Source organism: Dictyostelium purpureum (assembly GCF_000190715.1).
Source record: "Dictyostelium purpureum unplaced genomic scaffold DICPUscaffold_128, whole genome shotgun sequence".
NCBI classification, from domain to species: domain Eukaryota; phylum Evosea; class Eumycetozoa; order Dictyosteliales; family Dictyosteliaceae; genus Dictyostelium; species Dictyostelium purpureum.
Genome location: NW_003519465.1, coordinates 16,828 through 31,616, shown reverse-complemented (window position 1 = coordinate 31,616; position 14,789 = coordinate 16,828). Strand labels below are relative to the sequence as shown.

General features: G+C 25.6%; 6 protein-coding genes across 6 annotated transcripts; 5 read left to right on the top strand and 1 right to left on the bottom strand.

The window, feature by feature from the left end:
* Window positions 1-1,407: 1,407 nt before the first annotated feature.
* On the top strand, window positions 1,408-3,018 carry DICPUDRAFT_152496 (uncharacterized protein; the record flags this gene model as incomplete). Its single annotated transcript, XM_003288235.1, has 3 exons — window positions 1,408-1,846; window positions 1,917-2,243; window positions 2,318-3,018. The coding sequence occupies 3 exons, from the start codon at window positions 1,408-1,410 to the stop codon at window positions 3,016-3,018; spliced, it is 1,467 nt and encodes a 488-aa protein (XP_003288283.1).
* Window positions 3,019-3,152: 134 nt separating this feature from the next.
* DICPUDRAFT_97970 (uncharacterized protein) lies at window positions 3,153-6,151 on the bottom strand (the record flags this gene model as incomplete). The annotated part of the gene is made up of 3 exons (XM_003288224.1): window positions 3,153-4,017; window positions 4,094-4,731; window positions 6,110-6,151. The coding sequence occupies 3 exons, from the start codon at window positions 6,149-6,151 to the stop codon at window positions 3,189-3,191; spliced, it is 1,509 nt and encodes a 502-aa protein (XP_003288272.1). The 3' UTR covers window positions 3,153-3,188.
* Window positions 6,152-6,600: 449 nt separating this feature from the next.
* DICPUDRAFT_152494 (uncharacterized protein) lies at window positions 6,601-8,128 on the top strand (the record flags this gene model as incomplete). The annotated part of the gene is made up of 2 exons (XM_003288234.1): window positions 6,601-7,018; window positions 7,092-8,128. 2 exons carry the CDS (start codon window positions 6,601-6,603, stop codon window positions 8,126-8,128), a joined length of 1,455 nt encoding a protein of 484 aa, XP_003288282.1.
* A 983-nt stretch (window positions 8,129-9,111) lies between these two features.
* DICPUDRAFT_152492 (uncharacterized protein) lies at window positions 9,112-9,372 on the top strand (the record flags this gene model as incomplete). The annotated part of the gene is made up of 1 exon (XM_003288233.1): window positions 9,112-9,372. The coding sequence occupies one exon, from the start codon at window positions 9,112-9,114 to the stop codon at window positions 9,370-9,372; it is 261 nt and encodes an 86-aa protein (XP_003288281.1).
* A 451-nt stretch (window positions 9,373-9,823) lies between these two features.
* On the top strand, window positions 9,824-10,876 carry DICPUDRAFT_33785 (uncharacterized protein; the record flags this gene model as incomplete). Its single annotated transcript, XM_003288232.1, has 1 exon — window positions 9,824-10,876. A coding segment is annotated over one exon (1,053 nt), but the record flags the coding sequence as incomplete, so codon positions are not given.
* Window positions 10,877-12,373: 1,497 nt separating this feature from the next.
* On the top strand, window positions 12,374-14,523 carry DICPUDRAFT_16140 (uncharacterized protein; the record flags this gene model as incomplete). The annotated part of the gene is made up of 2 exons (XM_003288231.1): window positions 12,374-13,240; window positions 13,324-14,523. Coding segments are annotated over 2 exons (2,067 nt in total), but the record flags the coding sequence as incomplete, so codon positions are not given.
* Window positions 14,524-14,789: the final 266 nt, after the last annotated feature.

The window sequence follows — 14,789 nt, the reverse complement described above, 5'->3', positions numbered from 1 at the left end:
ATATTTTATTATTATTATTATTATTATTATTATTTATCGATACTGAAACGGATATATTTAATAATGTTAATAAAATTAAAACGGTATATATTAATTTCATTTTTGTTTATAAATAAGTTTTTTTTTTTTTTTACAAATAACTATTGTTATATATTATATATTTATAATATACAAATAATTAATTTGTATATTTTTCTTTATTTTTTTTTTTTATGTTATTATTTTCTAATTTATTATTATAAAAATAAAATAAAAAAAATTTTATAAAAAATAAAATAAAAAAAAGTTTTTTAAAAAATTAAAAAAAACAATAAAAATAAGATTTTTTTTTTTTCTCTGGTAACAAATTTTTTATTTTAGGATATTATTAATAAAATTTTGGTTGATTATAATAAAAAAAAAAAGATAAACAAAAAAAAAAATCATTGATTTTGAAAACCAACAAAAGAAAAAAAAAAAATATGTATTAAAAAATTTTTTTTTGTTTAATATTAATCTATTAACAAAATTTCTTTATTACTATTTTCTTTTTTTTTTAATTTTAATTCTCTTTTAACTATTAGGTCATATTCCGGAAAACGGATTATTTGAGAACGCCTGATTTTCTTTCCACACCCGGCAACTGGGCAAACTATGGTTTGTTTTTTATCACTGAACATTAAATTTACTGAGGTTTTATTAAATATATGGGAGCATGGAATTGATTTCATTGGTTCATCTAGTTTTGTGAGTGAGAATGGACAGGTAATTGAAAAAGTACTTGAAATCATAATCAACTCTGGTGAACATATATCTTTGCAAATGCCGTGTGAGTCCATTCTTTTTCTTTTATATGAGCTATTATTTAATTTGTCTATTGTTTTTTCATTATTTATTTTTTTTATTTCCAAATTATTAATTTCATTGTTTGGGTTTTCTTCTAAATCATCAATAATAACTATTTCTGTATCCATTTTTTACAACTATTAATATTAATATTATTTTTATTACTAAATATGCTATGAGATAAACTGAAAGAAAAATAAATAAAAAAAAAAATAAAAAAAAAATAAAAAAAAATATTAGTAAAAAATAAAATAAAAAAACAAATAAATTCATTACCATACCCCCTACCACATTTTAATATAATCCTTTGCTACCATATAATTTAAAATAGTATAACCATATTAAAACTTCCAACTACAACATTCAGTGGTAGGTATATATAATCTATATACCAAAAAAAAAAGAAATTATTCCATAACGATACAAAATTTTTTTTTTTTATTTATTAATTGAGAAAAAAAAAAAAAAAAAAACTTAATTTTCAACCCTTCATTTAATTTAATTTAAAAAAAAAAAAAAATTTTATTTTTTTTTATAAAATTAATTTTTAAATTTTTTTTTATAATTTTATTTCAATAAAACATGTCATCAAATATTAAATTACCAAATACAAAGCTATTCATAAATAATGAATTTGTAGAACCAATCCATAAAAAGACAATACCTGTAATTAATCCAACAACAGGTAAAGAAATATGTCAAGTTAGCGAAGGTGATGCTTCTGATGTTGATAAAGCTGTAAAATGTGCTCAGGATGCTTTGGAGGGAGAGTGGGGTCAAATGTCTGCAGAGGATAGAGGAAAACTCATGTATAAATTAGCCGATCTCCTTGAAGCTGAAATGGAAAGATTTGTCAATTTGGAATCATTGGATAATGGCAAACCACTTAGTGGCGCAAGAGAGGATCTTACAGTTAGTATCCGTTGTTTAAGATACTTTGCAGGCTGGTGCGATAAAATTCAAGGAAAAACAATACCTATTAATGGTCAATATACTTGTTTTACAAAGCATGAGCCAATGGGTAAATATAATAATTTTTCTATAATATATAACGTATATTTTAAAATTAAAACTAATTTTTCTTTTTATAGGTGTTGTTGCATTGATTGTTGCATGGAACTACCCACTAATGCTTTTATGTTGGAAGCTAGGTCCAGCTCTTGCCGCTGGTTGTACAATTGTAGCAAAACCATCGGAATTTACTCCATTAACCTCTCTTTTATTCTGTGAACTTGTTCAAAAAGTTTTACCTAAAGGAGTTTTCAATTTAGTTGTTGGTAGTGGTGAAGTAGTTGGCAAAGCATTAGCCGAACATATGGATATTGCTAAAATTAGTTTCACTGGTTCAACTGCTGTCGGAAAAAAGATTCAACAAGCAGCAGCAAGCAATCTTAAAAAAGTTACATTGGAATTGGGTGGTATGTTACTATAATTAAAAAGTGTAAATAATTTTTTATTTTATTATTAATTTCAATTATTATTTTTTAAATAGGTAAATCTCCAAATATTATTTTTGATGATGCAGACATTGAATACTCTGCAAACTGTAGTATAAATGCAATTTTTGCAAACATGGGTCAAAACTGCTGTGCTGGTTCAAGACTTTTCGTTCAAGAAAATATTTATGATGCATTTGTATCATTCTTTACACAAAAAGCAAAAACTCTTTCTGTTGGCAATCCATTTGAAGATCCAAACCTAGGTCCATTAGTTTCACAAATCCAATTAGATCGTGTTCTTTCTTTTATCGAAAAAGGCAAATCTGAAGGTGCAACATGTCACTTGGGTGGTAAAAGAAAAGGTGAAGAAGGTTACTTTGTGGAACCAACCATTTTCACTAATGTTACTGATGAAATGACAATTGCAAAGGAAGAAATTTTTGGTCCAGTAATTAGCATTCTCAAATTTAAAACTGTAGATGAAGTTATTAAAAGAGCAAACAATACCAAGTATGGTTTAGCTGCAGGTGTATTTACCAAAGATATTAGTCTTGCTTTTAATGTTACTAATAAGCTTAAAGCTGGATCTGTTTGGATTAACGAATATGACCTCATTAACCCACAAATTCCATTTGGAGGCTATAAGAGCAGTGGTTTTGGTAAAGATTTAGGCTCTGATTCAATCGATGCCTATATCAATATCAAAGCAGTTGTAGTTTCTCACAAAACCATGTTTGCTCAACAAAAACAATAATTTAAAATAAAACAAAACTTTGTCTTTTAATATATAATAAATAAAAAAATAAACAAATAATCTTCTTTAATAAACAAATAAATAAATTTCTTTAATTTAATTATTTTTAATAAATACTAATCTAGAAATGTTTTATAATAAGAAAATATTATTATTGAATGTATTTCAATTTATTTATTTGGATGTGAAATAGTAACAGCCTTTACACTGAGATAATCATAGATTGCATACTCTGATAAATCTTTGCCAATACCACTTTCTTTATAACCACCAAATGGAATTTGGGTGTGGATTCTTGAATAGTCATTTATCCATACAGAACCAGATTGAAGTTGGTTACTAACATTTAAAGCAAGGCTAAGATCTTTAGTATAGATACCAGCAGCTAAACCATAGCTAGTTTTATTTGCTCTTTCAATGACCTCTTCAACAGTTTTGAATTTAAGAACACAAATAACTGGACCAAAGATTTCTTCCTTAACAATTGTCATTTCTTCTTTACAGTTAGTAAAAATGGTTGGTTGTACAAAGTAACCCTCCTCACCATGTCTAGCGCCACCCAAGTGACATGTAGCACCTTCTGATTTACCTTTTTCAATATAAGAAAGAACACGATCATGTTGTTCTTTTGAAACTAATGGACCTTGATGATGTTCAGAGTTCCATGGATCACCAACTTTTAATTGTTTAACTTTCTCTGTGAAGGTAGTCATAAAAGCATCATATATATCTTCTTGGACATATAATCTTGAACCTGCACAACATGATTGACCCATGTTACCAAAAAGACCATCTCTAGCATTGGTGGCAGCAAATTCAACATCTACATCTTTAAAGACAATATTTGGTGATTTACCACCCAACTCTAAAGTAACTTTTTTAAGATTTGATTTAGCTGCGGCTTCCATAATTAATCTACCAGTTCTAGTTGAGCCAGTGAAACTAACTTTATTAATATCCATATGATGGGAAATGGCATTACCAACAGTATGACCAAAACTAAAATATAAAAATATAAAACATTAATATAATGTATAAATATATTAATTAAACTAATAATAAAACAACCACATACCCATTTACTAAATTAAAAACACCTGGTGGGAAACCTGCTTTTTTAATCAACTCACACATATACAATGAGGTTAATGGTGTAAATTCACTTTGTTTGGCTACAATGGTACAACCAGCAGCAAGAGATGGACCCAATTTCCATGAAAGGATCATAACTGGGAAATTCCATGGTGTGATGGCACCAACAACACCAATTGGCTCGTGTCTAGTGAAACAGGTAAATGATGTATCTATTGGAATAGTTTTACCGTGGATTTTATCAGCCCATCCAGCGAAATATCTAATACATTTATAAGATGATGCGACATCATAACCTTTAGAGGCAGCTAATGGTTTACCATTATCTAATGTCTCAAAATATGAAAGCTGCTCAATATGTTCTTCAATGAGATCTGCCAATTTAAACATTATTTTACCTCTATCTTCAGCTGACATTTGTCCCCATGGTCCGGTTAAAGCTTTTCTAGCTGCCTTTACTGCAATATCTACATCTTCTGGGAAACCTTCAACGATTTCACAAATAACCTTACCATTGACCGGGTTATGAGTTTTAAAAGTTTTATTTCCTGGGACAACTGAGTCTACAAACTCTCCATTAATAAACAATTTGTTATTTGGTAAAGGATATTTAAATTCCATCTATTTGTTTTTAAAAAAAATTAAAAATTAATTAATAATCTATATATTAAATTTTATGCAATAAATCAAAATGAAATGAAATTTAAAAAAAAAAAAATAAAAAAATAAAAAAAAAGAAAAATAAAAATTAATTAAAAAAAAATTAAAATAAATAAAAAAATTAAAAAATAACATAATAAAACAAATAACAACATAATTCCTTTTGTGATTGTAATATTGATACTAACAAACCTTTTTTTATATTTTTTTTTATTTTTATATTTATAGAAAAAAAATTAAAAGAATAAGGTTTATTAAAACTATTAAATTGTTGTTTATTCTTTTAAAAGAAATGTTTAATATCGGTCTACTTAAAAAATTAGTTAATTTTTTCAAAAAAATTTTGTAAATCAAATACAAATTCTGGCAATATTAAGAAAAAGGAAAATTTTATTATATTTTTTTTATTGTTATGGTGTAATTTTATTATTATTTTAAATAGAAATAGCAATATAATTTGTTGAGCACCCAAAAACTAATGTGAATTGGTTAAGTAATATTATAATATGACAATCTCCTCCCCCAAAAAAAAAAAATCATAATAAAAAAACATCATTACATAATTAGCAATATCTAATACTAATAACAAAGTTACATTAAAAGAAATGAAATAATAACCATTGCTTATATTATTTTAATATCTATTGCTTTCAGCCAAAAAAAAAAAAAAAGAAAGAAATAATAAACATCACAACTCCAAATAAAAAATTAAAATAAACAAAATAAAAAATAATTACAAGTAAAAGTTATAAATAAATATATTTAAAATAAGAAATTTAAATGTGAATTGTTTTTTTTTCAATTGTTAATACTCCCAAACAAACACTATACCTATGTTATTATTATTTTTATTATGTGTGGGTTAATTTTAGAAACAAAAAATTAAAAAAATAAAAAAATCTTTTTTTTAATAAAATTATTATTTTTTTATTTTTTTTTTTAAAAACATAAAATCAATTTTAAACAATTTTTTTTTTCTTTGCATTATTCCTTTAAATTGCACAGTCATTTTTTTTCTCATTAATTTTTTATTATTTAATATTAAGAAATCAATTGTTTAAATCTCTTTTTTAAAATATATATATTTTCAAAAAAAAAAAAATCAACCTAATTTTAAATTGTTGTTGTTTTTGTTTTTTGTTGTTGTTTTTTTGTTGTTGTTATTAATATTGTTATTGTAATTATAATAATATAAATCAAAAATCTATTTAAATACTAGTGCACAAATCCTAATTAATCAATCATCGCTAGTACCCACTCAAATTTAAATAACCTTTTAAAAAAAATTTTTTAAATTTCACACACACAACCACTTTATATTTAAAAACACCACACTCACTTTAATATTTAATAACAAAACACATTGAAAATAAAGACACATTTTTTTTAAAAAAAGATAAATTAGATATAAGAGTAAAAAAAACAATTTTGATCAAATTTTCAAGCTATTATCACACAAACAACCCACAAACAATATTTTAAAATTTCAAATAACTGCCTCATTGTGAAAGTGTTGTTGTTTTTTTTTTACTTAATATTTTTTTTTTTGTTAAATATTATATTGTTATTTTTGTTATTGGTTATTGTTATTATTTTTTTTAAAAAAATTTAATTAAAATTGTTTTTTTAAAATTAAATTAATTTTAAAAAGTTATTTTTTTGTACACAAAAAAAAAAAAATAAAAAAATATACATTTAAAATAAATCAATCACAGGTTAAAAATAAAATAAAGCCACCTTCAAAAGAAATTATAATTTGTATAAAAATAAATAAAATAAAATTAAATAAAATAAATAAATTAAATAAATAAAAAATTAATTTTATAAAAAATGGGTTCAAATTTTTCTCTCGAAAATAACACCAAAAAAAATAAAATATTTTATAAATACAATAGCAATAGCAACACATATAATTATTATAATGACAGAAACAATCAATGTAATGAAAATGAAAATCCATCAAATATTAATAATAATAAAGTAAAAAATAATTTAAATATTAATAATAACAATGGCTCTATAAATAATAGTACCAATAGTATAAATGAACAACTAACCAACTATGAACAAAACACACTAAAGGACAGTTCAAAATATGGATTTTATAAATGGACTCATATAAATAACTTTGAAGGCGATGCCCCATCATCAAGATATGCCCATACAATGGTACCTGTTGATACAAATATATTTATTTTTGGTGGATATAATGGTTTATATTTAAATGATATTCACTATTTCGATACAAGTAAGTACATACATAATCTATTTTAAATGTTACTTTTTTTTAATAATGTAAACTAATTTTTTATTTTATCTAGTTAAAAATGAATGGATTTTAGTAAAAACCAATGGACCATCACCAATTAAAAGAGCATTTCATAGTTCATGGTATTGGTCTAAAGGTAAAAAACTATTTATTTATGCAGGTTTTAATGGCAAAACTATACTAGATGACCTGTACTCTTTGGATATTGAAACTATGACATGGAAACAAGAGACCACCTGTGGTGCAAAACCAACCCCAAGATTCGAACATACAACATCATTAATCGGTGACGAAGTTTATTTATTTGGGGGTGCAAACGATGCCAACTGGCTAAACTGCATCTATGTTTTAAATCTACAAACCAATCAATGGAGGAATGTAACATTTTTACAAGGCGACCATCCACCAAAGAGATGTGCTCATTCTGCCATTGTAAGAGGTACAAGTATATTTATATTTGGCGGCTATGATGGCAAAGACAGATTAAACTCACTCTATGAATACGACACAATAACAAAAAAATGGATAGGAATATCGTATCACAACAGAAAACGAATAGGAAGAGCTGCACACACCTCATCACTTATAAATGACTCTATGGTACTGTTTGGCGGTTACGACGGAAGTCATCGTCTAAATGATATCTCAATTTTTAATACAATTCATAAAGAATGGAGACCCTCGATAATAACTGGAGACTGCCCATCTGTACGATCTTATCATTGCTCTGTAACTATAAATAACAAATTTTATACATTTGGTGGATTTGGTGAAACTACAAGACTAAATGAACTCTATGTTTTAGAACAATACTTCCCCTCATTAACAGAAATTTGCCTATTAAAATTATTAATCCAAAATCAACAAAGTCAAAACCAAAACCAAAGTCAAAATCAAAATCAAATACAGAATCAAAATCAAAATCAAAACCAAAATTTAATTCAAAACCAAAATCAAAATAATTATAGCAATATTAATAAAAATAATAATAATGGTGAAAATACTATAGATTTTTTAAAAAGAACTCATTATACAATCGGTGAACAAATCAGCAACTTCAATTTTAAAAAATATTGGTGGTCCGATTGATCAATATAATTTGTATTTATATATAGATATTTTTTTTTTTCTTTTTTTTTTTTTTTTTTTTTTTTTTTTGGTGTGCACTTTTAAATATAAATAAATCATTTAAAATAAAAACCATTTATTTCAGTTTAAAAAAAATAGATTAAAATTTTTATTTTTATTTTTCTTCTTTTTCCATATCAGATTTTTTTATTAAATCAGGAAAGTTTAGGTTTGATAAGTTAATATTAAACAAATCTTTTTTTATTATCCAACAAATCATCTCGTTCTTGGTAATAGCAAACTACATCTCCAAAATTAAATTTAGGAATAATTCCACCTTCTGTGACTTGTAAACATCTAAAATAGTTTGGGCTTTAATAACATCCATCTCTAATTTTTGTATTCAATTCATTTGTACAGTCTTCTTTGAATTCAAAATCACAAAATTGGTCATAATCATCGTTTCTCTCAAATTTATGATTATGCTTATTATTGTTTTATAAAAATATATTGTTGTATTAATAAAAATGATGCGGTAACTTATATTTCAAATGGTGTTATGATCAAAGGATTAAAGTATGGTACTTAGGTTCAAATGTAATCCCGATAATACAAGAATCAAGGAAAATGTGTAATAGGATAGGATTTGATAGCACTGCTTACGGAATAATAGAAAGGTTGATACATGAACTTACACGAAGTAGAAATAAAGTTAAATCAACATGATCAAATGATCAATTATCTCTCAACAAAAAAAATAAAATAATAGAAGCATACGACTCATTACGCCACGACTACATAATATTCTCACTTTAATTACAAAAAATAGAAAAATTGTGATTAAAGCTATCCAAGTGATTATGTCAAAATGGAAATCTAGAATTTTCATCACAAAAACATAAACAATACCAATATCCAAGAGTAGAACCTATACCAGTTGGTAATCAACACTTCCGATATTCGATGGTATCCAAATTGTAACAGAAGAGAACCCATACAAATATATGGGTGTGTACTTCAATCCGTTAATTGATTTAGACAAGAACCGTAAAATAACTCATTCTGAAGCAATGAGTAGAGCACGTTTTCTGTTCGAATCAGATCTATTTGGGCTAAACCTAGCCACAGAATTTGGCAGGATAATAATCATTAAAATCTGGAGTGGTGAAATTAGCTCCTTAATGAGAGTTTTCCCACAAGAACATAACGATAAGGTTGCTCAATTAATCTGGAGAGGCAACCAGCTCGTTAAAGTTGGTAGATAAAAAGATTATTATGTTGGATGCTTAAATAATACTAAATAAACTTTTTTGCTATTATTGAAACTAAAATATTTTATTTCTTTCTTCTTTATAAAACCTTTGTTTATATTCTTAACCAATATTGATTTAATTTCTTGTAGGATATTTTTTATTGAAATCTTTTGTAAAAAAAAATATTTTTCAAATATTTTTTTTTTTTTTTTTTTTTTTTTTTTTTAAATTTTTGTTATATTTTTTTTTAATCATTATTAATATAAAAAAATTGGTAATTTATTTATTTTATATTCACAATGGATGAGCTACTATCATCTCTAATTAACTTTCGCATAAACGAAGAGTTAAAAAACAGCAGTAATCTTAGTGATAGGTAAGTACAATACAATATAATATAAATAATAGTCGATTAATTAAAAGCATATTCAATTGGTGTTTTCTCTTTTTAACTATTTATTATAGATTATTATATATAGTTTGGAATAATATATTTTTAAGAAATGAAATTCATAAACATATTTTAAAGCTTATTGATTATAGTGTTGTAAATCTTGATAGATCACGTTATGACCAGTTTATAAATAAATCATATATAACAACACTTAAGTGGCATGGTGATACACTACCAGATAAAAATGAATTTCCACCATTTTTGTCAAATTTATATTTGCAAACTTTCAATAAAATGTTAACCCCAACAACTTTACCAAATTCAATTACTACACTCACATTCGGTGATGATTTTAACAAAGTAGTTCCACCCGGCACATTACCAAACACTCTCACAACACTCACATTCGGTGATGGTTTTAACCAAGTAGTTCAACCCGGAACATTACCAAATAGTCTCACAACACTCTCATTCGGTGGTGATTTTAACCAAGTAGTTCCACCCGACACATTACCAAATAATCTCACAACACTCACATTCAGTTTGGAATTTAACCAAGTAGTTCTACCTGGCACATTACCAAATGGTCTTACAACACTCACATTCGGTGGTTATTTTAACCAAGTAGTTCTACCTGGCACATTACCAAATAATCTCACAACACTCACATTCGGTTATAATTTTAACCAAGTAATTCTACCCGACACATTACCAAATAATCTCACAACACTCACATTCGATTATTGTTTTAACCAAGTAGTTCTACCCGGCACATTACCAAATAGTCTCACAACACTCACATTCGGTCATCGTTTTAACCAAGTAGTTCTACCCGGCACATTACCAAATAGTCTCACAACACTCACATTCGATTATTGTTTTAACCAAGTAATTCTACCCGACACATTACCAAATAGTCTCACAAAACTCACATTCGGTCATCGTTTTAACCAAGTAGTTCTACCCGGCACATTACCAGACAGTCTCACAACACTCAAATTCGGTGGTGATTTTAATTATAAAAAATTTAAAAGTAATTTTGAAAACATAAAAACTTGGATTATAGAAAATTACACAATTTTCAAAAACATTAAATTTAATTTCAGAGGGTTCAAAAAATGATATTTATAGAATAGAAAACCATTATGGGTATGTTAACATGATCTAAAATAATCAATGGATAATAATGATTTAATGTGTATCAGAAAAGAGATAATTAATGGTATTTGGGGTAATTGGCCAGCAAAGGCTCCAGATTTTCTTGGGAAATGGTCTACCTGGTTTGATTCTTCGAATATTGGTTAACCAATATTCTGAAGAATCATTATGATAACAAAGGTTTAAAAGTTAAAGGTTAAGAGCAATAAATAGTTAGGTCGATCGATGACTGGTTAACAGAATCTCAAAATAGAACCAAAGAGAAAAGAAAATGGATTATACACCATGATTTATACCAATACCAAAACTTTCCAAAGAAGATCAGGAATTACTGTTGTTTTACCGAAAGATGAATCGTTTATAAAATCAGAATCTATCGAAAAAATTTTCATAAAAAAAATTGAAAATATATAAAAAAATAAAATTTAAAAAAAAAGATAAAATAAAAAAAAAAAATTTTTATATATAAAGTTATACAAAATTATTTTTTTATAAAGTTTTAAAAAATAATGTGTTCAGATAATAATAATAATAATAATATTTTTAATGAAATAATGTATAATGATGATGAAGAAACAAATTTCAATAATAATAAACAAAAATCGATCAAATAATAATTTAAACTAAGATTTTTAAAACCATTTAAATAAAATTTTTTTTATTTTTTTTTTATTTTTTTTGGTTATTTATATCAATTTTTATTTTTATAAACAAAAAAAAAAAAAAATAAAAAAATTAATTAAAAAAAAATTTTGTCGACTGAATTCTAATCATTTACAGTTAACTGTTAAAAATATCTCCAATCAAAAAAAAAAAAAAAAAAAAAAATATATGTAAAATTAAAAAAAAAAAAAAAAAAAAGTGGTGTTTTTTGTCTAAAATACAACAGTTTTCGAACGATAATATTATTTTTTTCTATCTACCTTGACCAAAAAAAAAAAAATTCAAATAATTAGTTTATGATTGGGGGTTGTAAAAGATTTTATTTTTAGGTGGTTTGGGAATCGTCCTATTGGCGCATATATTTACTATGGCTATAATTTTTAAACTATAAAAAAAAATAAAAAAAAAAAAATTAATTTTATTTTTTTCTTTTTTTTTTTTTTTTTAAAAATATTTTTTCCACATTTCTTTTTTTTTTTTTATTTTTATTTTTATTTTTATTATAAATATTGTTATATAATTATATTGTACTTTTATACGTATAGGGTCTATTTGTTTTTCCTTAATTTGTATTTTTATAGTTTTAAAATAAAACAAATAAAATTTTATTTTTTTTTAAAATAAAAAATAAAATAAAATAAAACGAAAAATATTTTATAAATAAAATAATATTTTTTTTTAATATATATATATTATAGTATAAACTTTAAAATTTTTTTTTTTCACAATCTATAATTTTACAAAAAAAAAAAGAAAAAAAAAGAAAAGACGAAAAAAAAAAAAATGAAAAAATTTTTAATTTTTATCATTTTATTATTAAATATAATATTTAGTAATGGACAGAGCAGCGATTCTAATTTACGTATGGCTTTGCTTTTAGAAGGTCAAGTCGACGATTTAGGTATTAATTATGCAATCAATCTTGGTTTGGCTGAAGCTGAAGCAGATGTCGAACAACCAGCTAAAGTTTTAAATTTAATCAGTGGTTACGATTCAACCTATGACTCAATTCAAAGTCTCATCGATGATAAATATAACTTAATTATCACCAGTTCAAGTTCACAAAGATCAGCAGCTTTAGATATCGCAAAAAAGAACCCATCAGTTTACTTTTTCATTTATGGTAACATTGCCGTTAAAAACCTCCCAAATGTTAATGTCGGTTCATATCATTACAATTTAGTTTCTCCACACTATGTTTTAGGTTATATTGCTGGTGGCACAAATAAGAATGTTGGTATGGTCGTTCCAGGTTTACCAGTCGAAAACTATTATACCGCCAATGCTTTCTTCACTGGTATGAGAAATAGAAATAGCTCTGCCACATTATCTGTTGTCTCTACTTCATCTTATAGTGATCAAGATACTGCCAGAGGTGCCGGTCAAATTCTCTTAGACAAAGGTATTCAATTAGTTTCACAAAGTCAAACTGATATGTTAGTCCCACAAATGTTTTTAAATGAATCAAAATATGCCTTTGGTACCAATGGTTTCCCACAATCAAGCATTTATGGTAATCGTATTCTCCAATCAGTCGTCCACAACTACCAAGAGCCATTCAAGAAGGTTGCCAACATGGTCAAAGATGGTACCTGGGTCGATAACTATCAATACTATGGTGATTTTTCAAATGGTTTCTTTACTTTAGATTATTTCTCATTCTTAGTAAGTATTTTTTTTTTATTTTTTTTTTATTTTATTAAAATTAAAATATTAATTTTTTTATTTTTTATTTATTAAATTTTTAGATTGAACCAGCTGAAGTTGCAAATATTCAAAAATTAGTTGATGATTTAGTCAATCTTCAACAACCATACTTAACTCAAAATGGTGTCCTTTATAATATTAACGAATTATTAAATCAAAAAACTTTATTAGATGGTATTACTGACGATGGTTACTATGCTGTCCCAACCGTTGAAGTCTATGAAAACTCTGGTGTAAACAAGACCTTTTTAGCTTTATCAATTGTCGAAATGGCCGTTTGCTTAATTATTGGTTTAGTTGTTGTTATCTTTTTCTACAGCAACTTAAATATCATTTACTCTACCATTCCATTCTGTGTCACTATCTTATTAGGTGCCTCATTAGTCGCTGTTGCCATTTTACTTTGGAATCTTAGAGACTTAAATGATCAAATCTGTACTTCTAAAATCTGGATGGCTTCACTTGGTTATAACATCTTAATTGGTTTCATTATCATCAAAGCCACTTTAATCTACTTGAAGTTCCTTTCAATGGAAAAGAAAGGTGGTAACCAAAAGATCTCACCAGTTCCATATCTTCAAATCGTCCTTTGGTTCGTTCCATTTTTAATTATCGATGTTATTCTTTTAATCATTTACAGCACCTCAGGCCAACCAGGTAAAATCGATTCATTGGGTTTAGATGGTATTGGTAGATATGAATACACTCAAAATTGTGTAAACAACTTCACCGGTGATATCATCCTTTACATTATCTTAGTATTCCACGGTTTACAATTATTATATGGTTGTTTCATTGCTTGGAAGACTCGTGTCATCGATTTAGAAGAGTTTGTTGAAGCTCACGATTTTGCCACTGCTATTTATTTAATTACTTTCTGTAGTTTTATTATTGTAATTCTTATGGTCGGTGTTACCAGTACTCGTAATAGAAACACCATTATCTCTGCTTGTGCTATTTTCTCTACTTTCTCTTGTGTACTCATCATCTATGGTGCCAAGTTCTGGAAGATTTATAAACCAGTCGAAGATGATGGTTTACCACAAATTAAATTAAAATCACTCAAGAACGGTGGTAGTGGTAGCGGTGCTTCATTATCATCAAAATCAAAGAAATCATCATTATCAAGTGTTGGTGCTAAATCATCAGGTTCTGGTGTTAATACTGGTACTCCAGGTCAAAGTGCTATGGCTAGTATCAATATTCAAAACTTTGTAAATCCAATTGAAGCTAATTCCAGAAATATGGCTTCAAGAATGGCCGAAGATAATTAAAATTTTAAATAATAATATTATTATTTTAATTTTCTTTCTTTTTTTTAAATCATAATTTTAATAATATAACCAAATTACTTTATATAAAAGTTTTTGTAATAATAACCTAAATATAAAAAAATAATAATTTTACAGAAAATAACAAAATAACAATACAGCCGAATCCGATAAATAAAAAATACTTTATAGAATTTTTAAAAATAATTTTTTAAAAAAAAAAAAAAAAGATTTAA